A 26383-nucleotide genomic window follows, 5' to 3' on the forward strand; every position below is an offset into this window, starting at 1 on the left:
AAAGCCATCAAATTGGCGCTAACTGCGCGCCGCAATCTCCCCAGCATCGCGTCTGGCCACGGGGTCAGCTCTATGGCTGGTTATCGTGTGCTCTGCAGCGGCCAGCCATATACATATTGTAGTTTCTGGCCAGGGGCGTGGCATTTGGCACGCTGCTGCGATTCGGTTATGCATTTTTTCAGCGACATTCGCTGGGGCGCCATAAAAATTGATGGATGCGCCGCCAGATGCACGCCCCGCGAAAATGCTGGGCAAGATGCCGCTGGCCCCCGTTGAGGACAATAGAATTGATCGGCGCTAAATTTGAAATAATATGTATGCATTAAGAGGTTTATTTTCCGCTGCCCCGGAGCCATAAATTGGGCATGACAAGTATTTATAGAGCAATCGAAGCTATATCGATGCGCAGTCGTTGATTAAAAGCGGAAATGGTCGATTGCTAAAACTGCTCTCATCTAGCTGCATCTAGCTGAGTCTAGCTGCATCTAGCGGCGCACAGTTCCATTGCCATTACGGAAATGTAAGAGAAATATTTGGACAGCGCTCTGTCCTGCCGCTGTCTTTCCGCCTCCTCCTGCTCCTCCTTCTCTTCTCCTGCTGCAATGCCGACAATCGAGCCGTAAGAAAGCATTGGCAAGAAAATGACGACTGCAGCTTTTCATTTTTTAATGCCAGCTCGCAAAGGAGCAAAGGCTGCCCACTTCACTTGTCACAATGGCCAGGACAGTCGCAGTGGATAGAAAAATGATTGTTAGGGAAAAGCCCGGCCATATCGTTTTCCTTTGTCAGTCCTTTGTAAATGCGAACGAGAGAACTCTTGAGCTCAGCTGCAGTTGGCGAAATATTTCCACTGCCAGACGAAAATCTTTAAACCCCCTTGAAAGGTCAACGAACCCCTGAACTCACTCACTCACTCACTCACTCAGTCAGTCACTCAGTCAGTCAGTCTGTCAATCGGACAGTCAGTCAGCCAGTCGCAGCTCTTAACTGCATGATAAATCTCATGCCCATTTGTATAACTCTTCCTCCATATCGATTTTAGATAGTGTGATTATTATGGTCTGTTATTACATGCTCGCCCAATGCAGTGGAAGAGGAACTCTGGAAAACTGGGGGAAAAACAGATGCGACCTGACACTTTTGCGATAATTTATGCAATTGTTCGCTTTGCTTTGGCTTGGCGACTCAGCACTTGGCAGCCAGATTGGGCCAGATGGGGCCTGATGCGAGGGGGTGAAGCGCCTGCGCCTAAAATGCGGCAAACATTTTATGCGCTCGCTTATTTTACTGCCTTTGGCATTGCGAATGCAGCGCCATAAACATGATAAAAACAAAAATAAAAAGTTGCTTTTGTCGCATTTCCTCGACACATTTGCCGCCCTTTCAAGAGAGGCGACTCCTGCTGGAGCAATCCGCTGGAGCCAGTGGGAGTGCTGCTCTGCTTCGGTTTGAAATGGCGAGCCATAAGTGCGGCCTATGCTTGACTAATCGCATTCCAATTTGTGCCGCCGAGCTAATTGCCCTGCCCCACTCGAGGGGACTCTCAGAGCCAGCCACTGCGGGAGCTTATCGCCCAATGCGCTCAAGTGGCCGCTTGACCGGCCGCACGCAGAACGCTCCGGCTGTTGCCTGTTGGCTGTGGGCTGTGGGCTGTTGGCTCTTGCCTGTGGGCTAAACAGTATAACAAGGCCAGGGCTCAAAGCAAGTAGCTTCAATTGTTTTAAGCTGGTTTCTTAATTAGACATTGTGGCTATCGACCGCTTCAACTTCACTGGCTGCACACATACACAGGCACACACAGACACACAGACATAGGAACTAACGAACTTATAAACTAAGCAAAGCCGCGGGCCATTGCACAGCTTGAAAGGAGCCGTCTACGAGTGATAATTTAGCACGTACAAGAGATGAGCAGATACTGAGGCTGCTTCAGCTTCAGCCTCAGCCTGGACCCAACTGAGGAGCACGTCGCTTGTTTCACAATAATCAAGTGCTGCCAATTTTGCGAGCCTCTGGCGTAAATGTCAACGATTTGATAATGGAACTATTCCAGCTGACTGTGGGTCGCTGTAGCCGTGACTCGCTGTGCTTGGCTGCGTGACGAATGTGGAGCTGGTCCTTGAGCACACTTCCTCGCATTAGTTGGCATTTGTTTTGGTTTGCAATGGCCAAGCGTGCAAAAAGAGCCAAGACAAATATTTGAAAAATTGCACATAAGCCGAAAGCTGTTAATGCCAGCGAGGGTTGGCCCGGGTCCGCACCAACACACATGCTCATATGTATGTGTATTTATCCCTGTACCCCAGAATCCGGCCAGGACCACTTGAGCAGCAATTGACGCGTGCTATCGATTTGCCATGCCTCGCAACAACAAATAACAAAATAAACAAAATTCAGCAATTGCGTTTGAATGACGGCTTATTTCGCAGTCTCTGCACTTTTCGCTCTATTTGCTTATTAAATTTGTTGAATTCATACGCAACTAGCAAGGATAACAAGGACTCAAGCCACAAGCCCCACAAGACCTCTCGCTCCCGCTCCCCTCCCAGCTAGCACACTTTGTACTATTTCCTTTCAATCTATTCGAATATTGTGTATGTGAATGGCGATGTGTGTGCGTGTGTGTATGTGCGTGTGTGTGTGCGTGTGTTTGCATTTATTTCCCGCTTTCATTGGCATTTATTTTGGCACTCAATACCCACGACCTGAGTGAAGCTTGTGGTGTGCTGCTTGTGGTCTGATTGGGCTTTTATGAAGTTGCCCCCAACAAATGTGACTTGGCAGGAGTCGGGCATGGTCGCAACTAGGCTCGAGAGCAACTTCAATAAATCGAAATATTTAAAGCGTAGAACTGGATGCTTGCTGGATGTTGTGCTTAAAATTATTGTAGTTATTTTTATTACATTACGAACTCAGTGTTTAAATAAATATTCGATGCAGGTGCTCTCCAATCTGATGCTACCCTAGACTGTGCAGCGTCTTGAAGTGTCTCCAGATGAGATTCACCTGCGATTTTGTTGGCTTCTCTTCTTACATTGCCAGCTAAATCGACTCTGCCTTTGTTCGCATTGTGCTCTCCATACAATATGGTATTTCTGTAAGCTGCAGATACAAGAAAACATACATATATATACATACAATATATAGTCATATATGTATGAGGAGCCTTTCCCTCTTCTGGCCCGGCTCCCATTCAGTTGCGTTTTCAATTTGGGCGCTTTAATAATTCACAATTCAATAAATGCTAACAAATTGACATTGTCCGAAATGTTGTATAGATTTTCCTTTCAGCTCGGATTTTCCTTGCCAAACAACCCTGTAATCATGTGAGCATCTCAACATCTTTCTATGGGACGTGTGGTGGGGTGGATGGGGCCGGGCGGGTGGCAAGCCCACCAATTTCATTGCCAGGGAATTAACTTGAGCGACTTTTATGTCAATTCAATACATTTCATTTACTCGCCAATCTCTGTGTATCTCCGTATATGCTACATATGTATATATACAGAGTATTGATGGGAGGGGCAGGATGGGCTGGGATGCGTGTTGCCGCTGTCTTCCATAGCATATTCTATGTAACATATTTTCTACGTCCGTCCGTAGTTTTTGCGCAAATTTTCGCAAAATTAATTTGTAATTTTAGTAAGTTCAGTAAGCACCGAGCACCGAGCGCTGAGCGCTGAGCGCTGTCAACGTCTGCTCAGGCAGGATTCGTGGCTCGGCAAATATCCTGCGGCGCTCACAAATTATGTGCAAATAAATTGCCATTTGTTAAGTGGCTTTGCATAAGAAGTTCGCTTTCATACATCTTGAATGTATAGCGCTCGTTGCCGTCTCTCTGGCTGGCTGTCTGTCTGTCGCTCAGCCAGCTTTGTTGGCATTATTAGATCGCACATGAATATGTAAGTTGGCGAATGTGGCATACACATTTTGGCCACATTCAATTTATTTCTATTAATAGCCGAGCGAGCGCCTGCATTTCCTATGCCCCTCGTCTCGTTAATTTCCAGCGGGTATTATTCACAGTCGCTCTGCTGCCATGCGAGTCCTTGGCGACTGGGGTGGCTTTCGTTGTGGCTTCTGCGACTCGGAGCCAATTAAAGTGAATGCAGAGGTAAATCAATTGCATGAAAACTTTCATTGCGACAACTATTGGCAGCAAATTGCGTGGAAAGGAGAGACGCTTACGAAATTAATTGCCGGATTGCCAGATTGCCAGATAGATAATAACAATGATAATAACTTGTGAATGGAAGGAACTTTTCATTAATTCATTCATTTGCCTATCAGGCACCGCACACCTGTAATCAGCGAATGGCTTGCTGAATTGATGAAATTACCACAGTTTAGACTCGTTTTAGCTGAACTCGCAGAGACAAAGGCCTCATAATCAGCTTAGCTGAGCAGCTTCATATGCCTTGATTAATACAACTCGTTGCCAGCAGCTTCTCCACGCTTCACAGCAATCAGCTTTCATTAGAGAACAAAAAGCCAGAATTAGAGCCACAACCAGCTCGAAGGTGTATGACTCGAGAGAGACGAGGGGATGCTCTAGCTGCACGAGTTTCTCTTGAATAAATGCAATATGAATCTGTTTATAAATTACCAAAATTACTCAAACTACAAGAGTTTTTCAAAATACATTTCAAGTGCCGAGCTCTTGAAAGAATGAAAGATAAAACTATTTATAAATTTCCAAAAGTCACTTTAAATATTCCCAAAAAAAAGTCATATCTTAGTTAGAGACTAAGTCTAGATTGTCACTAAATATCTTGTCATCCTTATGTAATACAAACTGTAAAATCTGTTGCATGCAGTCATCATTTTATATACAGGGAGTTTTGTTATCTATAGGAGTGCGCCCTCAAATATAAACACGTTTATATATGCCTCAACTCTGGGCATTACAGATTTATTTTTGCCTTTTCCCATAATTTCAGGGTATTCAAAAATTTTAATTTTATTTTATTTTTAGCTTTATGTGGCTTACAAAGAACACAATTAATTATATGGACAGGCGTTACAAACTTCCAGCGGAGACGCAACTGAAGAAGCGTAAAAATTGTCCAAAGTGAACAAACTGAAGAAAATGAAATAAAAATATGAGAAAGAGAACGCAGAAACCGAAAGAAAAAGAAACCATTGAACGCCGCCATTCCATTTTTTGTCTCTAGTTTCTTTTTTGGTTTTTGTTTTCTTCTATAGTCCGAAGCGTTAATTACAAAAACAATAACAGCTAAAGCTGCCGCCGCCGCCAGGTTAAGAGCCTATTCGAGCAGGCCAGACATTCCTGTGTGTATGTGTGTGTGTGTGTGTGTGTGTACACACTCACACATCTTCGCGTCGGTGCGAAGGGCCAGCTGGGCTAATGTCCATGCGGCTCTGAAGTCATTTATATTAATTTTAATAACATTGTTAAGCCGCACTGCGTCTAGGATTTGGCCCGGATGAACTGCTCGAAGTGGCTGAGGAGCCCGAAGTTCGAACAGAGCCTCAGTCACTCGGTCGCTCAGTCGGTCGTTCGGTCGGGGTGTTAACGATGAAACACTTTTCGGGCTTTGAATTTTTGAGCAGATAATCAAGCTTCAAGGCAGCGCCTGCCCCTGCCACATCCAGAACCGGGTCTACGCCGCATATTAAAAACAAATTAGCGTTTTGTTTGGCTGAACTATAGTCCACACAGCCCCGCGGACCTGGGGCACGTATAGTGCGGGGGGTGGGGGCATTGGTGACGCCGTGTAAATGTGTTTTTAAATGCATTGGCATTGCGAGTTGCGAGTTGCGAGTTGCGAGTTGCGAGCTGCGAGCTGCAGGCGGCGAGGCATCGCGTGTCTGATTTATCCATTATGTTCAGCTTTTATCATAATAAATTCGATAAATTGGCGAGTGGCAGTGCAATTAGCATGCAAATGGTTTTTAATTGACCCGTAATATGGACTCGCAGAGTGAGAGAGAGAGAGAGAGAGCGACTTCCAGCTAGCATCTGATGGGGCCAGATATCAAGCCGCTGCTGACCGAGTGACCCCAAGCGAATGTGCCGCAATTTGAGCTGTTCAAGTATTTGATTTGAATATGGGCAGCCAAAGTTTGCAGATTTGTCATATTTATCGGAACTGGAGTTTCGAATTTCGGATTTCGAATTTCGAAGGCAAACTCCACTTCACATTGGTTTAACCTTGGCTTTAATGAACCCATCCGTCGGCTTAGCTGACAACCGCAGCGCAGCAAACTTTGGCATATTAATTACTTTTGTTTCTCTTTGCGAAGGAGGCGGCTGCTTGGGCTGTGGGTCAGCAGCAGAACTATTAGAAAAGCTGCGCGCTCCGGCTCTGGCCCCTTCCGTTAATGACCCGTGGCAGGCCAGCGGGAGTGAAAGCCTCCCCGCCCACAGCGCATAGCGTTGCGCTGCGTACTTAGCACTTTCCCGGAAGATGAAACAGAAACAGAAAAAAAGAACAGAAAACCGAAGACCGAAAACCGAAAAAGATAGTCCGAAAGACCTCAACCAGCATGCCGCTACTGCCACACTCTGCGGCTGTAATTAATCATCATTACATTTTCGTAAACGAAGCGGATTTTAAGTGGGATTTGCAGCTCAGCCGGCAGCAGACAGAGGACGGCAGATAGCGGACTGCTAGACAGCCAGCTATCTATTGAAGCCCATAACATGCTCATTTAGTAATGATGCCACTGGATCGACTCTCCTTCTGGCAGCCACTTGAGCGAGCATCCGCAGTCCATGCGTCCTCTGTGCGCGCGCTGCATTGACAGCTGGGGCTGCTTATCTGTCCTGCATTTGACATTTAGCATTAAAAACGCTTTAATAATAACGCTGTAATAATACCCACAGCCCTCAGCTCGCAGCTTGTAGCAATTTTTGTGGGCGATGGCAAAAGACAGAGCCAGATATTTATCATTTCATCAATCAAATGGACATCGTATTCTGGCCATGGCAGTGGCACTGGCTGGTTGGGTGGCTCGGCTGGGATGTCGATGGGATGCCAAAAGAAAACTTTTCATCATTTAATTTTGCTGCTACAATTACGCAAGCTGGGATTCCGAAGCCCGAGTCCGCTCTGAGTGCCCGAGTGCTCTTTCAAGGCATCATCAATCTCTTTTAGCGTGTAAGCAAAATGGCGGACATTGGCAGGACAATAAAGGCAACACACACGCACACACGCACACACGCACACACGCACACACACACACAGACACTTATCAATTACAATAGCCGCCATTTTGTTTAGCGGCGAGCACACATGCACACACACACATGCACGCGGGAGGACATAAATCCCATAAATGCAAGTCATATTTAAAAGCCAAGCGAAAAGCCCCACAAAAGTTTCGCCCTTGGCTCTGCCATAGATTTCTGTCATAAGTAGTTGCTCAGCAGCTCGGAGTGGGGATTGGGCTTCGCCTGGAACTTGGACTTGGACCTGACTACCAATCTCATTTGCTGATGCTCGGACTTGGCTTTTGTTGTTTGTGGCTCTGGCTATTGCTGTGGCTGTGGCTGTGGCTCTAACTGTGGCTGTGGCTGTGGCTCTAGCTGTGGCTCTGCGGCTGCTGCAGTTGAGTTATGACTTAAGCTGACATTTCATTAGTGCGCATTAAGTGTTCTGCGAATGAGTTTAACTGCCATGAGACATCCGACACTCTGCACAATAAAACAAAGCAGACTCCGCCAGCTGACTGCGTGTGTATGTGTGTGCGAGTGTGTGTGTGTGTGCGTGTGTGTGCTGGAGCTAGTTTTTAGCATAGCCTTGCCTTAATTAGTTGCCCTAATAAGGCAGCATCCCGAGCCACTCTAGAGCCGAGCACTGAATGACCCAATTTCCACACACACACACGCACACATACACACACACACACACACGCACACACTCAACCCGACTCGTCGGTTAATTAAACATTACTCGAACTGACCGCAGGCTTTTAAATTCCGTGCGAATGCAGTCAAATAATTAATTGTGTGGCAAATACAGTCGATAAGCAACAAATCCGAATAGCTAAGCAGGAGTGGACTGGAGCTGCTGCTGGACACTTTGCTGCAGCTTATTAACTTTTAATTGAGTTTCAAGAGTTTACAAAAATGCCAACTGCCAGCTGCCCTATGCAACAGATAACAGATGAAAATGTGATCGATCGGATCGTGATGGACTGCTGGGTCGATGAGTCTTGCTTCTCTCTGCTTACAGGGTATTCGGCCAGTGGTCAGTCTCTGGGCGCACACGAATAAATGAATACAAAATTCAAATTCAAATTTAAATTAAATGAGCTCTGGGGCAATTCAGGTCGGGCCATGTCAGTACGGGGCTTGGCTCTCTCAAGTGGGCAGGCCACTCGAGTGGCCACAGCGCCACTTGAGCGAGCCATGGAAATGAATGGAATTGACCACGGACTGGCTGGCTGGCTGGCTGGTTGCCTGGCTGACTGCATGACTAACTGCCTGAATGAGTGAGTGAGTGAGTGAGTGAATGAGTGAATGAACGACGGAACGAACCATTTGCATGCACACAAAACATTTGCAAAAATGGCAAACGCCGCAACTAAGTAGAGCAACGGGCGGAGGGGGGAGCGCAGGGATGGTCGGGGATCGGCGAGAGTGGAGTGTGGACTTAACTAGACTGCAGGTCAATTAATTAAGGGTAAATTAAGAGCAGCCCTAAAGAAGGGAAGTCGCTCCAGCTCCAACTCCAGCTGCTGCTATTGCCAAGCTGCTTAGCGATTTGAGTGGTAAGATTATGAGCTCGAGCCGGCTCTAAGAGTGTAGCACAAATCCTCAGCTACCTTCGCATGGAAGCGGCTAAGTGCATTGCCCGGAAGTGGAAAAGCTTGAACATCGTAAATGCTAAATGGTAAATGCCAGAGCCCAACAACAATGAACATCCACATCAGCAGGGGCGTGTTCGCTGCCACTGACGAAGGCCAGCCCGCTTGATGGACTGCCTAGCCGAGTCCGAATCCAAGCAGGACTCCGTGCGACTCGAAGCATTTGTATTTGTCAGCCGGCGCACTATAAATGAGCCTTCGAATCGATAACGAAGCATGGACACCGAGCAGCAGCAATGCACTCAGCAGGAGCGAGCAAAAGTGGGCCAGCCGAAGTCAAATGGAGTACAGACTGCCATCTATTCCCCCGGCTGTCAGCCTAGTTCAGGCGTTAAATAATATTTGGTATCACATTTATAAAGGGAAATATATCTCTGGGAACTATCGAGTGCGACTGTATAGAGCAATGGGCTTATGCTATTAAGATATCACTTTTTAATAAAAAGCGAACTCGCTCTCTCTTTCTCTCTCTCTCTCTCTCTAACTCGACTAGAACACAGATAGTTTTGTAGTAGCTTAGCGTAGATTATTTAAGCTGCTCATTAATCTCAATGATGGCAGGGAAAGCATGCAGCAGGAGGCTCTGTGAGGCTGCTCCAGTCCTAGCTCAATGCAATAATTTAATATTAGCACAGAAGGAAGAGCATGAGGCGCATGAGGAGGTTGTAGTTGAGTAGTTGTACGAGTGTAATAATAAACAGCAGCAATGACCACAATCAACGACAACAACAACGACAACAACAACAACAGCAGCAGCAGCAGGAGCAGAAGTAGCAGCGGCAGCTCAGATAACGACAATAATAATAAACTCAATAAGCAAATAAGTAGCCGGGCAACCCAGGCCAAGCAGGGAGCCAAAGAGTTGAGCTCGAATAGATAAGGAGGAGGAGGAGGAGGAGGCGGAGGCGAAGGCGGGAAAGGAGGCTGTCTCATATTTGCATGCACTCTGAAAGGAGAAGAACTACAATAGCAGCAATTTATGAGAGCGATACGGAAACTGTTGCACAACAAGAAATGAAATGGACAATTGACTTGCCTCGTGGCATTGTCGAGGCTACCTCCACAGAGCATACGCTGCCCATACACACACAGTATGTGCCTGGTAGTAGGTGTATTATGAGCGGAGCCAACTGGTATCGCAGACGCTGCAGCGATAAATTAAGGCGCACTAACTAACCAACTGGAAGATAATGGCAAATGAAGCCGTAGGAGTAGCTGATGCGAGCTCAGCATGAAGGCGGATCTGACCAGTACCGACACCGGCACCGGCACCGGCATCGGCTGTTGCATGCCACAGCAACATGTTGCGCATTCAAATGAAGACCGCGGCGAACCCACACACGAGCGCAGCGAGTCAGGAGCACGTCCATTCAAATTGCTCAGAGCGGAGACCACATGCTCATTGTTCGAATGCAACAACAAGGCTGCTGCGCCTGCGCATTGCTGTCAGCCTCGCCCTCTCCCTCTCCCCCCCTCTCTCACTCTCTCGCTCTGTGTGCCTTTGTCCCAGGCTCATTCCCTTTTGGGCAGGCTGCCGTTTATTATCATTGCATAGGCACACAAAAAAGGAAATTCGCCTCGCATTGTTGCTGCTGCCCAAGTCGAGCCATTAACTTTTGTCCAGCCAGAGCCCAGAGCATCCTCGTTTGCCAGTTGCGATCTGTGCCTCTGGCTACTGTGTGCCTGTCCGCCCGTCGAGGATGGATTCTGGTTCTTTTGCAGTTGCTGTCAGTCAGGGAAAGGGAGGCCTCGGAGCAGCCTACGCAGCAATGTTTTTCTGGACTGGCTTATGCAATGACGCAGCCACGGCAAATGCATTTTAAATTGTCGCCCATTAATCAAAAGTCGCTTTCGGTTTGCAGCCCCGAAAATTTCTCTCAATTAACCAACGCTAACCGCGGCCAGAGTCACAGATTTGCATATCAGCTCCAAATCACTTCACAGTTTCACGCAAGCGACGCTCCGATAAGCGAGAGGGAATGATAATGCTCACGCGCGTCTGTGTGCGTGAGCACATACACATGAGGGGACAAAAAGTGTCGTGCGACATGGCAGTTGATATCTTATGCCGTTAATATGCAGATGACATACGGCGCATCGAAAATTGAATCTCGTATCGCATTCTCTTGTCACATCTGGAACTCTTTCATATTCAGCTGGAGTCGAAGATCGGAGCGGGCAGCGGGCAGCGGGCTGCGGGGTTTCGGTATCGATATCGTCATCGGCATAGGCATCGGTGTCGGATGACTGCAGCTAATTTTTTGTCACTTATGCAAGAGTTTTGATATCCATTCTCGTTTTCCATGATTAGCATGACAAAAGATGCAAATGGGCAATGGGAAGGGGCTATTCATATGTCATATACGAAATATGAGCGCTGTAAACATTCATTAGGAAGACATTTAAATTAATTTTTCAGCTTTTATTGCGAGTTGACGCCTCTTCGTGTGGCTGTTGCAGTTGGGCGAAAGCTAAATAATTTAAATGAGACTCAATCGGCTTTCATCTCCGACTGCATCAACTTCAGCTATTTCACTCCACCTGGAGTATGCAAAATTGTGAAGGTGAAGCGGAGGCGGCGGTTGCTGCGAGTGACACGAGCAAAGCCCCAACGCGGTTGCAGAGTAAATAATTATAATATGCAGTATCAGAGAATAAATAAAGCCAAATAAAGTAAATAACAACAAAACGGAAAAACAACAAATAATAATAAATACAAATAATACAGTTGCAGCAACGGCCAATGTAGCAACAAAAACGCAGTGCGGTCAGCCACAAAATGCAGTAAATTAAATTATTGCAAAAGCTGAGGCCGAAATAAACATAAAATAAAAACGACAAAAAATAGCATAAAATGAAATAAAAACGAAATATATGAGTGCATTGCATATTGGAATTAAACAAGTGAAAATCTCAAACATTAAATTTTAAAATTGCAATTCATCCATTAAATTAAGCTACTAAATAGACGAACTATAACTAATTGCTCTCTTTCCTCTTCTTTGCAGGTATGCTCCCAGATGAACCTAGTTATATAAACTCAACTCGGTTGCAAGGTTTGCCCAATTTTCGTGATTCATAGATTATAATACAAGATGTGGAATGTCATGGAATTGAGACATTCACAATAGTCATGTTTCAGTGCACTCCAGTCACTTCTGCATCTAATTCTCATGACAATACATACGATGACTACATAGAATATTCGTCTATGAATCAGTTCCAAAATGATTGAATTATTATCTACAATCCAATCTAAAATGTTGCTATATCAAATAATCATATCTACTATTCGAGACATGTACTAGCCTGCCCTTTGTCTTATCTGCTGGAGAAATATGAGGAGGCTCTTTAGTTCAAGAAGCGAGATAAGATAACTATATTTCTTTTAACTACAATTCTGTCCTTATTGGACGGATTCAGCCTGCAACCCTACAAGGTTCTCCATATTCCACAGAACCATGTTTTCTTCATTTAATCAAAGAAACATCCAATTTCAATATGATATCTCTCATCTGGGCCTGTACGGCGTATTGATCCCGTCTCTGTCAAAAGCTATAGGGTGGATCTACGGAACTTCGGATTGAATTCCACTTCAAATTGAATCATTCATAATTCACATTCGAGCTGTGCAAACGTTATTAAACATACGCAATCCCATTCCGCCAGCCTTAGTTGACACAGGGCAATTGGTGTGTTTAGAGTTTGACAACAATAATGTTTATTGACAGTTAGCATAACACTTACTGTTTTGCCCGGGCCTTGTTTATTATTGTTGCGGCCTGCATGCAAATATTATCGCATTTAATTAACTGCTGGCAGAGAAAAACAAGTTTGAAACATTTTGTTGTTAACTTGACTTTCATACGAAGGCCTGCCGGCTAATGGGGCTAGAGTTAGCTTCCCCTTCCCAAAACGAGGTGCACAACAGATTTAAAGGTGCGTGGTATACATGTGTATACCTAACACAATAGACACGAACTGCACACACACACACACACTCACACAGAGAGAGAGAGCTGTAAGCACAGGCAGCGGGTGCTTGCAGCAGGCGCTGCTGGCTTGTTGAACATTTTTCAACAATTTATTTAATCATGGGTTAGCTTCAAGTTGCCAGCCACATGCCAGCAGCTGCTTCTCTTTTTTCCATAGCATACTTTTTGGCGGGCCTCGTTTAATGCGCTTACTCTCTCTCTCTCTCTCTCTCTCTCTCCCTCGCTCTGCTGCCTTGTCTTTGCTGCTGTCCTGCTCGGCTCAGCTGATTCTAGCTGGTTGGCACACATTTTGCATGCCATTAAAAGTCAGCGGTTTGTTTGTTATACATGTGTGTGTGTGTGTGTGTGTGTGTGTGTATAAAGCTCAAGTTATACTGTGGGTTTTTTCTCTCTTGTTGTTGTTGTTGGTGTTGGTACTACGGTTGCTGCTGTTACATTTTAATTGCTTTACATAATGCCAGCGCTTGCTTGTAATGTTGCTAGTTGGCTCGGCGGCATTGTTGTTGTTGTTGTTGTTGTTGTTGTTGTGGTTGGTGCCGCAATGTTTTTCCATTATTTTTAATTGTTGCTGCTGCGCCTGTGCGTAGGCACTATTACATTATTGCACAACAGTCATACCCACACACACACACACACACACACACACAGGCACACACACAGATTTGAAATGCATGTTTGGTGTATCTGCATAGTTGGCGGGGAGCCTTGGCCGGTTGCCTAGCGCCTAGCGCACTGCAATTAACCGACTTTAATTGGGAAATTAACTTTGCACCCAGTCTCGTCGTGACTACTGACAAGCACACAGCTGGCCTGAAACTCGTCTTGTGATTTTTGTTAATTCGTTAATTAAAAATTGTTACAAAGCCGCGTTAGTGGCAAAAGAAAAACTTGTACAGTGTCTTTTTATAGACACGGTGAAGACAATAATAATCTGCATTTCGCAAATTAATTAGAATAAATATTAAATAATAAAGTTGAAGTGCAATTTTTCGGTCGGGCTCCGGCCGCTTGACAGCGACCGCCTGTCAAAATCAGCTGTTCACTGGTTGGTGTCCATGGAAGTCGCACTGGCTGGTTGTTGTCCAAAGAAGGTTAACAATCAGCAGTGTTGCATATTATTGGGCAGTCGCAAATTTGGCAACAACAAATTTGTGAATCTTGCCCAGAATGGATGGAGGCTCAACTAATCAACCCCAGCTTAATATCAAGCAGGACAGGACTGAGAGGATGAGGAATATTGCTGGTGCGACGCCTGCAGAGCTGCGCACCCAACTGGCCGAAGAGCAATTAAAAGCAATGCAAGCGGCAAAAAGTAGAGTGGGTTTGGTCGCAACAAGCACAAACACCATTACTACGAGCACCCTAACATTTTCTAATGTTAGCTGCACTGCTAGCTATACTACTGGGAGCATATGTTCTACTGCCCTTGTTTCTAGCGCCGCATCTTCTTGCACAAGTGTGGCTGCTAGCCCTTCACAAAAAAAAGACTGCACTTTCCAATCTACTAAGCTGGCTGTCTCGAAGAAACATAAAAAAGCGGACAAACTGTCAAAAACAATCCGCAAAATGAACCCTGCCCAGCTTAGCGTAAATGTTGGGAGCCTAACCAAAAGCCCTGCTGCATCCTCCTCAGCAGCTAATTATAGCAATCGCTTCGCAGCTCTGGCTGAAGAAGCCGAAGCCCTAATGGATATGGACGAAGAAGTTCAAGATAGGGAAAATGAAAGCAACCGTAATCCTGATAGAGAGGAACAGGAAAACAAAATATCTAAGCCTCCAGCTATTTGCGTGCCGCAGGTTAATAATATGATCAAATTTGAGACAGCGTTAAGTTCTGTTATTGCGGATACCGAGTATGAAATACGCACATCCAGATCTGGAATCTCGCGTATTTATACAAAAAACTCAAACGCATTTAGATCTGTCGTTGACATATTATCTAAGCAAAATTGTCAATTTTGGCATCATCAACTAAAAGAAAATACACCATATAGAGTGGTCATTAAAGACTTACACCCCAACGTCTCAAAACATCGAATTGAACGCGCTTTTACTGATCGGAACCTCACAGTACTGAACATCTACTGTCCCAGGAAACGAGACTGGCGCAATATTGAGATCAATGAAGAGGATGATGACGAATTGAATGAAGCTAAAACAAGACAAAGCATGTTCTTTGTTAATTTACAGAAGACGCCAAATGTTGCAGAGGCTTTTAAAATAACTCATATTGGAACGCACAGAGTTACAATATTAAAAGCAAAACACAACAGGGAAATAGTCCAGTGCTTCAGATGCCAAGACTACGGACACACGAAAAATTATTGCCTCAAAAACCCAGTTTGTGGTAAATGCTCAGGTGACCATTTTACTGGCTCCGAGAACTGCCAGCTAAAGTCTAGTGAGACCTCCATATGTGCCAATTGTGGAGACAACCACATTTCCAGCTTTAAAAGCTGCACAGTCAGAGTCAAGCTAAGCAAAAAGCTAAAGCCTGATGCAAGATTGCCCAAACATGGACTTCCAAACAATAACAATCATGCAGACATTCAGAATTCTAGAGCGCAGTTTATTTCAAACGCCACTGTTCAGAGAGGCTTTTCTTATGCGGATAACTTCAGGCCCAAAGTAAATCAGCAAAATATTACCAGAACACAAGTGTCTAGGTCAAATGACAATGCTGATGACCGAGAATACGACAGCAAATTTATCCTTTTAGAAAAGGCAATATCAGATCTAAATTCAAGAATGGATCAAATGTTCAAACTTATCCAGGAAACAATGGAAGCAAACAAAGCCTTTCGTGTCCTGGTTCAGAAGCTCATTTTAAAATGATCAATTCGAGTTTAAAAATCGGATTGTGGAACGCAAGAGGATTGGTTAAAAGCAATGACGAGCTGAGACTTTTCCTTGATGCTAAATCAATTGATGTGATGTTGGTCACGGAGACACACATGCGCCCAGGCCTTAAAATTTATACACCTGGATACAACCAATACTACGCAAATCACCCCAGTGGTACAGCGAAAGGCGGATCTGCTGTGCTGATAAAATCTAACATTGTTCATGACATCACTGAACCCATTTCAAATAATAATATTCAATCGGCTAGTTTGAGTTTGATGACAAACATCGGAAGCGTCATAATATCATCAATCTATCTTCCTCCTAACGAGCCCTGGAGTGAAAATGATTTTAAGGTACTACTTCAGTCCCTGGGAAACCGGTTCATTGCAGGAGGAGACTTTAATGCAAAACACCAATGGTGGGGAAATTCACGGAGTTGTTATCGTGGAAAACGGCTGCAAGAGGCCATCGCAAGTGGTACTTGGCAAGTCCTAGCAACCGGAAAACCAACTTTTTATTCATTCAACACCCTGCTTACTCCCTCTGCACTCGACTTTTTCATATATAATGGGTTCGCCACTAACAAGCTATCTGTCCAGCTGCATCATGAGCTTTCGTCGGATCATTTGCCGGTCGTAGCGACTTTGCATCAATCACCACAGCTTAGACCAATGAGGCAATACATCCTTGCACCTGGAGCTCGCATTAATGAATTTAGGACAAACTTAGAGAGCAGAATTCATCTAAACACTCAAATAGATAGCGCGGCTGACGTAGAAGATGCGATTACACTGTTTATGCGAAACATATCTTTGGCTGCATCATACGCGACCCCAGAATATGTACGTCATACAAGACAGCATCATATGGTTATGCTGCCCCCAAATGCTGCTGCTTTATTGCGAATGAAGAGAAGGCTGAGGAAAGAGTATGTGCGAACGGGAGATATACGCGTCCACCAAATTTATAAAAGAATCTCCAATCGCGTACAAAAAGTACTCGCTAAAATCAAGCAATGCAGTATCGATCAAATGCTGGAAAATGCTGGCTCGGATGCGTCTTCCAACTACTCCCTTTGGAAGCTCACAAGTCGTTTTAAAAAATTGCAGCTCCAAAAGTACCGATTAAGGATACGGCAGGTAGATGGTGTTACTCCAGCCAGCAAAAAGCTGATACATTTGCAGACAGCCTACAACAGCGATTCATGCCGTTCAACTACACCGACGATGCTACGCGAAGAACTGTTGAGCTGCAGCTGGATATGCCGTTCCAGATGACTCTGCCTGTACGGCCTGTCACACTGGAGGAAGTAGTAAATATTATTAAAAATCTGAGGGTTAAAAAAATCTCCTGGAGAGGATAAGCTGGATAACAGAACACTGAAGCTCCTACCCAAAAAGCTCTCCTATTTATAGTGCTGATCCTAAACAGTATGCTCAGGCTGGGACACTTCCCAAACATCTGGAAGACAGCGCAAATAAAAATGATCCCAAAGCCTGGAAAGAGTCCTAGTGAAGTAGATGGGTATAGGCCAATAAGTCTTCTTCCTGCCTTAGGAAAGATGGCCGAAAGAGTAATCCTTGACCGGATCCTGCAACTTGAAGCAGTCAAACAAAGAATCCCAAACTGGCAATTTGGATTCAGGAGAGGTCATGGTACTCCGGAGCAGCTTCACCGAGTGGTCAATTTTATCCTGGACGCTTTTGAACACAAGAAGTATGCAGTTGCTGTCTTTATGGACATAAGGCAAGCGTTTGACAGAGTCTGGCATGACGGACTACTATTCAAACTTAGAAGCGTTCTCACTCCACAATTGTACCAGATTGTCAGCAGCTTTCTGCGAGATAGAAGCTTTAGGGTTGATGTTGATGGTATTAAATCGTCAAAAAGACCAATATGTGCAGGCGTGCCTCAAGGTAGCGTTCTCGGCCCTACCTTGTATACTCTGTTCACAGCCGATATGCCCTCACATAGCGACATCACAGGAGTAAACCGGAACAATGTACTGATAGCCACGTATGCCGACGATACAGCCGTACTGACAAGTAGTACCTGCATCAATAAAGCTACAGAGTCGTTGCAGCAGTATGTGAGCAGTTTTGAAGACTGGGCGTGCAAATGGAACATTGGAATTAACGGGAGCAAATGCGCAAACGTTACATTTACCACAAGGCCTTTAAACTGTGGTCGCATTAGCATGCAGGGTTCAACACTACCGCACAAAAGAAGCCACAAATATCTGGGCGTAGTGTTAGATAGAAGGCTTACATTTAATATGCACACCACGATGGTCAAAAAGTCTGTTTTGTCCAAAAGCGCAAAGATGTCATGGCTTCTTAAGCCGGCCAATAAATTGTCACTATACAATAAAGTGACAATTTATAAAGCAATACTCAGCCCCATATGGAGATATGCGCTTCAAATCTATGGGATTGCGGCAAAAACAAATCTCAATAAAATAAGAGTTGCACAAGCAAAAATCCTCCGGCAAATTTGCAATGCTCCCTGGTATATGCGTACCAGGGACATTGAAAAGATCTCAGGGTCCCCAAAGTTGGAGACGTTATGCAAAAAGGTAGCTGCTAGCTACCTTGCAAGACTCGAAGGCCACCCAAACCCTTTGGCAAGAAGACTTAAGAAAGCAGCCAGAAAAAGAAGACTGAAGAAGTGCCATCCACAGGACCTCCCTGCGAGGTTCCTATAAAAATGTATCAAGTCAAATTGCATGTGATTTACGTAAAAATTGTTATTGTTTGTTGATGTTTTTGTTAATTGTTATATTGTTATTGTTATGAAATTTCTGTAGTGTGTACTGTAAATAATTGTGTCTTTATGTTCAACTTGTTAAGATGCCAATTAGGTAGTAAAAAGCCTGTTTAAATAAAATAAAAAAAAAAAAAAAAAAAAAAAAAAAAAAAAAAAAAAAAAAAAAACTTTGCACCCAGCGGCGAATGAAGAAGTAGAAATCAAAGAAAGACAAACTTTTTAATTAAATGAAGGAATCCTGTAATGCACTCACAGAGAGTGGGGGAGAGAGAGAGAGAGAGAGAGAGATACAGATTTGAATGTGATAAACAAAGTCTAGTCGGGCTAGTTCAATATATTGTAATATATTGCGCTGCTGAGCCAACTGCAGCGAATCATTGATCAAAGCTGCAGAGGCTGCTGAGAGTTCGCTCGAGCATCGTCGTCATAATTTTTTGCTTATGCCTCTGTGCACCCCAGAGAGGACGAATGCAAAGTTTTGTGCACCGGGCGGAGCATAATTACAGAAAACAAACTTCGCAGCAGGCGGCACTAGGCTTAAAAATGTTGCTCGTGCATGGGCAAAGTTGTTGCTAGATGTTGCTTAAATTGTGCTGGCAAGAAAAGTCGTGAAAAGAAACTGCAAGTGGACCAACTAACCCTCAAAACTTTCGCTACTTTTCAATTTTATGTGTGCTTGTACTTGTGCTGCTGTATGTGTGTGTGTGTAGGTGTGTGTGTTAGTGAACTTCAAAAGCGAGCACACAAAAGCCCCAAAAATAAAAAAAAGTAAAAAAAAAAAAGGAAAACTCCACAAATCAGCGAACTGAATGCTGTGGCAGGGTCAGCGTACAACCCTCGAAATGGCAAATAAAAATTAAGAGTGCCAGCCAAAGCATCGCAAGCAACTTTTACGACTCTCCAATGTACACTAAAAGCAGCAGCAGGAGGAGCAGCAGCAGCAGGAGGAGCAGGAGGAGCAGCAAAAAATGAGCAGAGAAATTTTTAAATTATATTAACACAAATTGAAGGTATGCGAATGCGGATTGTGGATTGTGTGGCAAGCGCAATTGTTCCACTTGCCAGCTCGCTCGGCCATTAGTGCAGCCCAATAATAAATAATCCAGCCAAGCCGCTGACCTGGTACGATTGCTGAGAGCAGCACTCGACTTGCAGCAGGCATACGTCTCGAGCACAAGTTCTCTTTCATGTCCTTCCAATTAAAGCTGTTACGACCTGCCTCATCACTCTGCCCCAGCCTTCTGCTGCCTCCTGCGACAGCCTCCTGCCCCTCCTACACATTCCCGTGTGCTCTCGTAATTCGAAACTTGAAATGTATACGCAACGTTGGCATCAGCGGACATCAGTGAAATTCTCATTTGAAGAAAGTAACTTGTTGTTGTTGTTGTTGTTGCTGTGGGTGTTGTTGTTATTCTTGTATTATGTATATTTACTCACGTGGGTGCCTCTGGTTGCTTCTCTTCAGTGGGGAACATTAGGACGAATGCTCATTTTCCGAATTTCAATTGAGTTTTTGTTGTTGTTGCCGATGTTGTTGTTATTGCTGCTGTTGTTGTTGTTGACGGCGTTTGCATGGCAACTTTTGTCAAACACGCTGTTTGGCAATAGCAATCTACAATGGAATGTGGCCAAATATGAAATCCAATTAGGTTCGACTAACAAATACAAGCGAATGCAGACTTTATGCTCCCGCAAATTTAAAGATCGATTTCGAGGCAACGTTGAGTTGGCAGCAATTCGGTCCAGAGAGAATCCTTCCATTGGTTCGCATGAATTACTTTAAGCTAAACAACAAAATAATTTATTTACTTTTTATTTGTCTCTGTGCCACATGAAATTGCCATCCGATTACTAGTCATAGATTTTCCTAAATCCAAACGGATTATTAAAATCTATTAATATTCAAATTGAGAAGAATCTTTTCTTATAATATATGGATTATAAAATATTTATATGTTTATTTATTTTTCTAAAATGAATCAGGATTCTTGCCATTCGATACTTAATCTACTAGTTCGATAGTCCGATAAGTCATATCGATAATATAATAGCTGCTATTGAGCTGCTGGAAACTTAAATTACATAGTATAAAAAGCCAATGGTTCCTCAACAGCTCAGATTGCTATACTTAACATCATAACATCATATATGATATCATATGCACATGCATACACACTATATACATACGCATACATATACGTATGTATATGTATGTAAAGTCCTCAACAGAAAGCCCTGTCTAATCCCTTTAGCTGCATGCAGTAATGGGGCAGTTGATGCAAATAATAAACAAGTGTATGTGCTGCTATGCATTCTAATGCCCCGTTATTGCCAATTGCGGCAATAGAGCGCACTATCCTCCGGCTTGGACTGCGCACATGGCCCGGGTGGTTGCACATGAACATGAACTGAATAGCCGGGGCGAACGTCAAATCTGGCGCTGGGTTAGGTTGGGTCAGGTCATGTTGTCTGTCAGCTTGTTGCACTTGGCCTAAGGCTCATTAATAGAGCGATTATTTTTCTCTATTTTCCCCACAAGCTCTACAGTGTGTGTGGGTGTGTGTGTGAGTGCTTGTGTGTGGGTGTGTGTGTGTGTGTGTGTGTGTCGCCAGAGACTTGGGGGCGCTTGTTGACACTCATTGAGACAAAAGTGCTTAACGGCTGTACTTTTAGCAACACCCACAGCTGCTGCAGCTGCAGCTGGAAGAAAACTACGACTATTTTTTACGATTTGCTTCACACTTTCTTTCACGCCCACACACACACACACACACTTGCAGTCTGAGTTGGTTTATTTTCTGCTTTTGTGCGCTTAATTTGCTTGTCAAGCGCAGCAAGTTTGTAGGCTTTGTAGGCGCAGACAATGGAGCCACGCTGGAGGCTCGGCTCTTGCGGCACTTGCGGCTCTTGCGGCATGTGCGGCTGGGGCGTTAGGCAATTGTGTTGCATAGCGTTAGGCGCCAGCCAAATGTCAAGCACCTCGAAACACTGCGCCCCAGCAACAACAACAAAGACAACAATGTCGTCGAAGAAGGTTAAGCACCAGCCAACTAGCCAACTAGCCAAGCAGCCCAACTCATGCGGCCTGCAGCTGTTGCCCGATTTACCCCGATTTACCCCGATTTTCGGCATGCCTTGCGAAAGGGATTGGGCCAGAGATTTGCTGGCTGCCAGTTGGCAGTTGGCACTCTGAAAATTTAATGGGCCGTAGGCAAGTGTCAGTTATGTCTGGCCTTCATATTGGGGCGTCACTCGAAAGTTTTGCTGCATTTCCTGAGCCCCATGCCTCGCCGCCTGCCATTTTCATGGCGGCTTGCATTAATTTATGTTATTCAACGATAAATGACTGGCAGTGGGCGTGGCCGAGCGACCTAGTTGGCTGACTTCTGCGACTTCAACTTGCCACACGCAACGCTGGAAATGTGTCAAATTTAGCAGCGAATTAGATTTAAGTTCCCTCATTCTTTTGACACCCGAAAAAGTTTCGCCGCCATGAAGTGGCTGACTCTGACTCTGACTCTGACTCTGACTCTGACAACTGACATCCCTCATCCAGCTCTGCTTCCCTAGGACAAGTGCCGCTAGTTCAAAATAGTTCAAAATAGTGACATTTATTACATGCCAGGCGAGCAGGAGACTAGCCCTTTGTGCCACTTGTCGCTGTCAATTAGGCCAAGCACCAAGCGCCTCTGCTTGAAGCCCTAGAGTAACTCCACACACGGCATCCGAGGCACAGACGATGCCCTTACTCTAATTGGATTACGGCCGTGCTGCACTTCCACTAAGCAGGTGACTCGGCAGGGGCCGCCCTGGCAAAAAATGAGAGACGAGCTTAAGCCGTTGCAGGCGGCTGGCCTGCGGTTTTTGTAGCGCTGTGTCAATGCCGACTCCCGCTGCTCAACTTTGCATACCACAAAATCAATTAAGCGACATCGCGTCGCTCAGCAAAAACTATCAAAATCTGTCAAAGTCGGTTTGCAAGCCGCAGCATTTGCTGGGTAGATCGAATAGGGTCGGCTGAGATTGGTTGGCATCCGTTTCCTTAAAAGGGGCGCTACCCACCGTGTCGCTGCTTAAATTTGATTAACTGCACCATGAAGCACCACACATCGAGAAATTTAATCAGCTGGGCACGAAAGCTGAGCAACTGGAGATGGAACTAGTCTTTAAGCACTCTGAAGTTGGAGCTGGAGCTAGAGCTGGACCTGGAGCTTAGGGTCGCATCAACGTATCAACATGTAAACTGGCTTGAATCAAAGTTTGCTGCTCGCCCGCAGCAAAAAGGACTAATACGCTTTAGTCCTTGCATAACAGTTAGAAACTAACTAGCGTACAAAACCCCAACTAAAGCAAACAGAAAACAAAAAACCAACTTTTACCTAAAATATGCGCATCGCGTGCCTTTGGCTTTTTACCTTTATATGTTGTGTTTAGTATTAACGTACTTACTCTTCGCTATGTGTGTGTGTGAGTGTGTGTGTGTGTGCCTTGCGCCTTGTGCAAATCCCAGACATATACACAGACGCGCGCCGAGAGAGAGAAACATGAAACGTGACTAAGCTGACAATTGTGTCGAAGTAAATCCAAGTTTTGTGGCCGTACACTCGGACTAAATAAATCTCCACGCCCGCAGGGGGCGGGGCTAGCGCAAAAGTTTGACAAACAACAGCCGCATTAGCCGCTGCAGGCAAGCGGGCTGGAGGAGGGGTGGGGTGGGGCAGGGAGCCCGAAGGTGCGAGCATGAGTTGTAGGAGTCGGTAACATGACAAGCGACATAAATAGTTGGATAGACCCGACATTAAAGAGGCCCCGAAAAAGGCATTTACCGCACTTAATAAGCCCCACAGACCTGCTAAGCTAGAGGCCTTATACACGAATGTGATATGCGAGTCTATGGCCAAGCTGGGGCTGCCTACGCCGAGTTCATTTGGACTCCAGCCTGACTTCGCCGACATTGAGCACAGTGTTGCCAGGGATGCCCTGCACAGGCGGCTCCTGCTCCCCGACCCAATCGAGCGCTCACGCACTCACACATGCATCGCTGCAAATGTATGCAAATATAAACAGAGGCGAACGGCGAACGTCGAACGTCGAACGGCAATGGCAAACGTTTGCTCGCATATAGATGGCCCGCATTACGGGCCAGCACAGCAGAGCACAGAGCGGGGGGCAGGTCCGACTCTAACTAGGTGCATTCAACTGATGGTACATAAACAACCATAGGCAAACACTGGGATACATAGACGCACACGCAGCTAAATAATTGTCAACTTGGGCTCCTTTTATTTGGCTTGTGTCTGTGTGTGTATTAGTATCTCTGTGTCTGTGTGTGTGTGTGTGTGTGTGTGTGTGTGTGGACTCTGGCATCATCTGCTTATCAACAAAATGACAGCAACAGCGGGCACTAACAAAGCACAAACAGAGCAGTCACTCGACTGCATTGCGTATACGCAGCGTTGCACGCCGAGTTCATTTGGCTAACATTGTTGCATTCAACTGTGGCTGTGGCTGTGCTCTGCCGATCCGCAGCCGGCGCCCGATCGCAGGATCTGCTTAAATATGTTGTCAGGCTGCAGACGACATTCATAAACTCGACACCGGCAAGTGCTGCACTTAATCCGCAGTTAACCCGGCGTGGCAACAAGTGTAAATAAAGTAAAGAAGCTGTTGGCAACAAGCACTCGGCGGGTGCCCGCCCCAGCCAGCTCAGCCAGCCAGCTCAGCCACCTCAGCCACCTGGCATGCCGGGCGCACCTAGCCCACCTGGAGCCAGTGGAAAACGAAAAAGCGCAGACACAATTTGATTACGCCTGCCTCAGCGCTGGCAGAGACTGAGGCAATTCATGCTTAACTGACATTTCAGCTGTCATACCAAAAGTGTTTTACATTTCTCTCCACGTCGGGACGCACGAATGAAGCAGGCAAAGATGAAGGCGGACAGCAGAATGCTGATGACGTTGTTATTGTTTCTGCTGCTCCTGCTGTTGGCACCTTGGCACGAGCAGGCACATTGGCATGACCAGCCCCCCTCGTCCCCTCCTCTGCCGTGTTCATTCCTGGCATGCCGCAAGCGCCTGGTGTCGTTTTTCGTTTCCAGCCTGCCCCAGCCCGTCCTGAGACGCTTTTAATTGAATTACCGTAATATAGTTTTGGGCGCTGCTCAAGTCTTTGCAGCTGCAGCTGGGCTACTTACTTGGTTAGTTAGTTGGGCTACGAGGCTAACAGCAGCAGGAGTCGGGGCGCTCCATTGAGGAGCTGCAAATGTAAATACTTTTGCCATTTGCTGTGCTCATTTTCATTTGTTGTTGAATGCATTATAAAAGCATTAAGCTGCGCCACCCACCACAAAGGCCATCAGCGGTGCAGGAGCCAGCAGTTGAGATGGCTCCAGGAGCAGGAGCAGGAGCAGGAGCGGAGCCAACAGCTATAGCACCAAAAAGACGCAGCGGGGTAAATTTGCTTTGCCACACACAAACACACTCACACACACACATACGTTTCCATTGGCATTTGTAGCATCCTTGTCTGTGTGAGTGTATGTGTGTGGGTGTGTGTGTGTGTTGTCGCTTTTCATGCTTCGCCTGACGAAATGCCATTACACATTTTGCGTACCCAGAAAGCAGCAACAGCAACAGCAACAACAGCAACATAGATGACGACAACGACGACAATTCGCATTCAAAATGACAACGACAATGCCAACAACAACAATAACAACAACAACAGCAGCAACAACAAACAAACAAACAACGCCCACACAAAAATAAACGCTGGAGGTTGTAGAAATGAAGATAAGCTGCTTATCAGCGCCATTGCCTGCTCTGTTGTTGTCGTTGTTGTTGTTGCTGTTACTACTCCTGCTGCTGCTGTTACTACTCCTGCTGGATGCGCTTTCACATTGACTGCTCCTCCTGGCTGCTCTTACGCCTGTCTGGCTGCGGATGCTAACGGCCAAAGCGAGCGGCGACCATTGCAGCAACTTTTGTTTGGCCGCCAGAGCTGCCATTGTCGCCAGCTGCTCTTTTTTTCTCTCTCTCTCTCTCTCTCTTTTTTGGGGGGTCCTTTGGCTGCTTTGCTAAACCGCTGGCAACAGCCCTGGGAGATGGGAAGTTAAGGGAGCAACCACAATTGACATTTTGCCACTCGGTGTTTAATATTAAACTAATGTGCATGTAGCAGCCACAATCTACCTCAACCTCAACTCCCCTCTCACTCCCCCCCTCTGGGATGTGTATTTAAATAACGTTATCGTCTGTGTATGCAAATGCTAAGAATGAAGCTTAACTTTTGCGCTTGATGGCTAAATAATTTGTCTGAAATGCAACTCGAGCGCTGTGGCTCGAGCAGAATGCTCAACTTTCTGTTTGGATTATGTTGGCACAGCAGCTGCCATTAGAGCGCCGCCTCTATCGAGCGGGCAAAGGCTGCCCACTTTTTAGTTTTCAATGCGCTGTGCTGGCGACATTGCGCATACGCCCCATGCGCGGCGGCTGTCAGCTGCTGGCAATTTCAATTTGCTGCTCATCAGTGTTAAGCGCTTTAAATCTCAAATCTAATTACACACAAGCCAAAGACAAAAGCCCACGAATATATTTAGCCAACGCCTCCCAGCCCCGCCCCCTTTAATCACAGCTGACCGACAAAGCCCTGCCAGAGGATGAGTCGCGCCTCGTGCCTCGTCCTGCTCCGTCTCAGCCATTTCGAATTTCGAATTTGTTCGGCTGCCGTTGAAAAATTTGCGGCCAACTTTGCTACTGTGTCTAACCGCGTGAAATAATCTTTGCTGGCAGCAGTCAGGCAGCACTCTGCCAGCTCCTGCAGAGCGACCCGTCGGGCGCGTTTCATTAGAATGATAATGCGCCAGCCCCACGGCCATTCAGGCCGCAGCCCAAGCTGGTGTCATATTTTCCGCAGCTTAAATTTCCCACTGCCTGGGAGAG

At 45.7% G+C, this 26383-nt stretch overlaps 1 protein-coding gene across 4 annotated transcripts in view; it reads left to right on the forward strand.

The window, feature by feature from the left end:
• The window catches only part of LOC6583551 (teneurin-m), a 143944-nt gene that overhangs the window by 64117 nt on the left and 53444 nt on the right, over positions 1–26383 (forward strand). For 2 of the 4 annotated variants that reach the window (XM_044009863.1, XM_044009864.1), the window contains exon 2: positions 11844–11891. The exons of the other annotated variants lie outside the window; for them this stretch is intronic. In XM_044009863.1, the coding sequence (XP_043865798.1) occupies positions 11844–11891 (48 nt within the window). The remainder of the gene's footprint in view (positions 1–11843; positions 11892–26383) is intronic. 4 annotated transcript variants of the gene reach the window in all.

Source organism: Drosophila mojavensis, unplaced genomic scaffold, assembly GCF_018153725.1.
Source record: "Drosophila mojavensis isolate 15081-1352.22 unplaced genomic scaffold, ASM1815372v1 contig_74, whole genome shotgun sequence".
NCBI lineage: Eukaryota > Metazoa > Arthropoda > Insecta > Diptera > Drosophilidae > Drosophila > Drosophila mojavensis.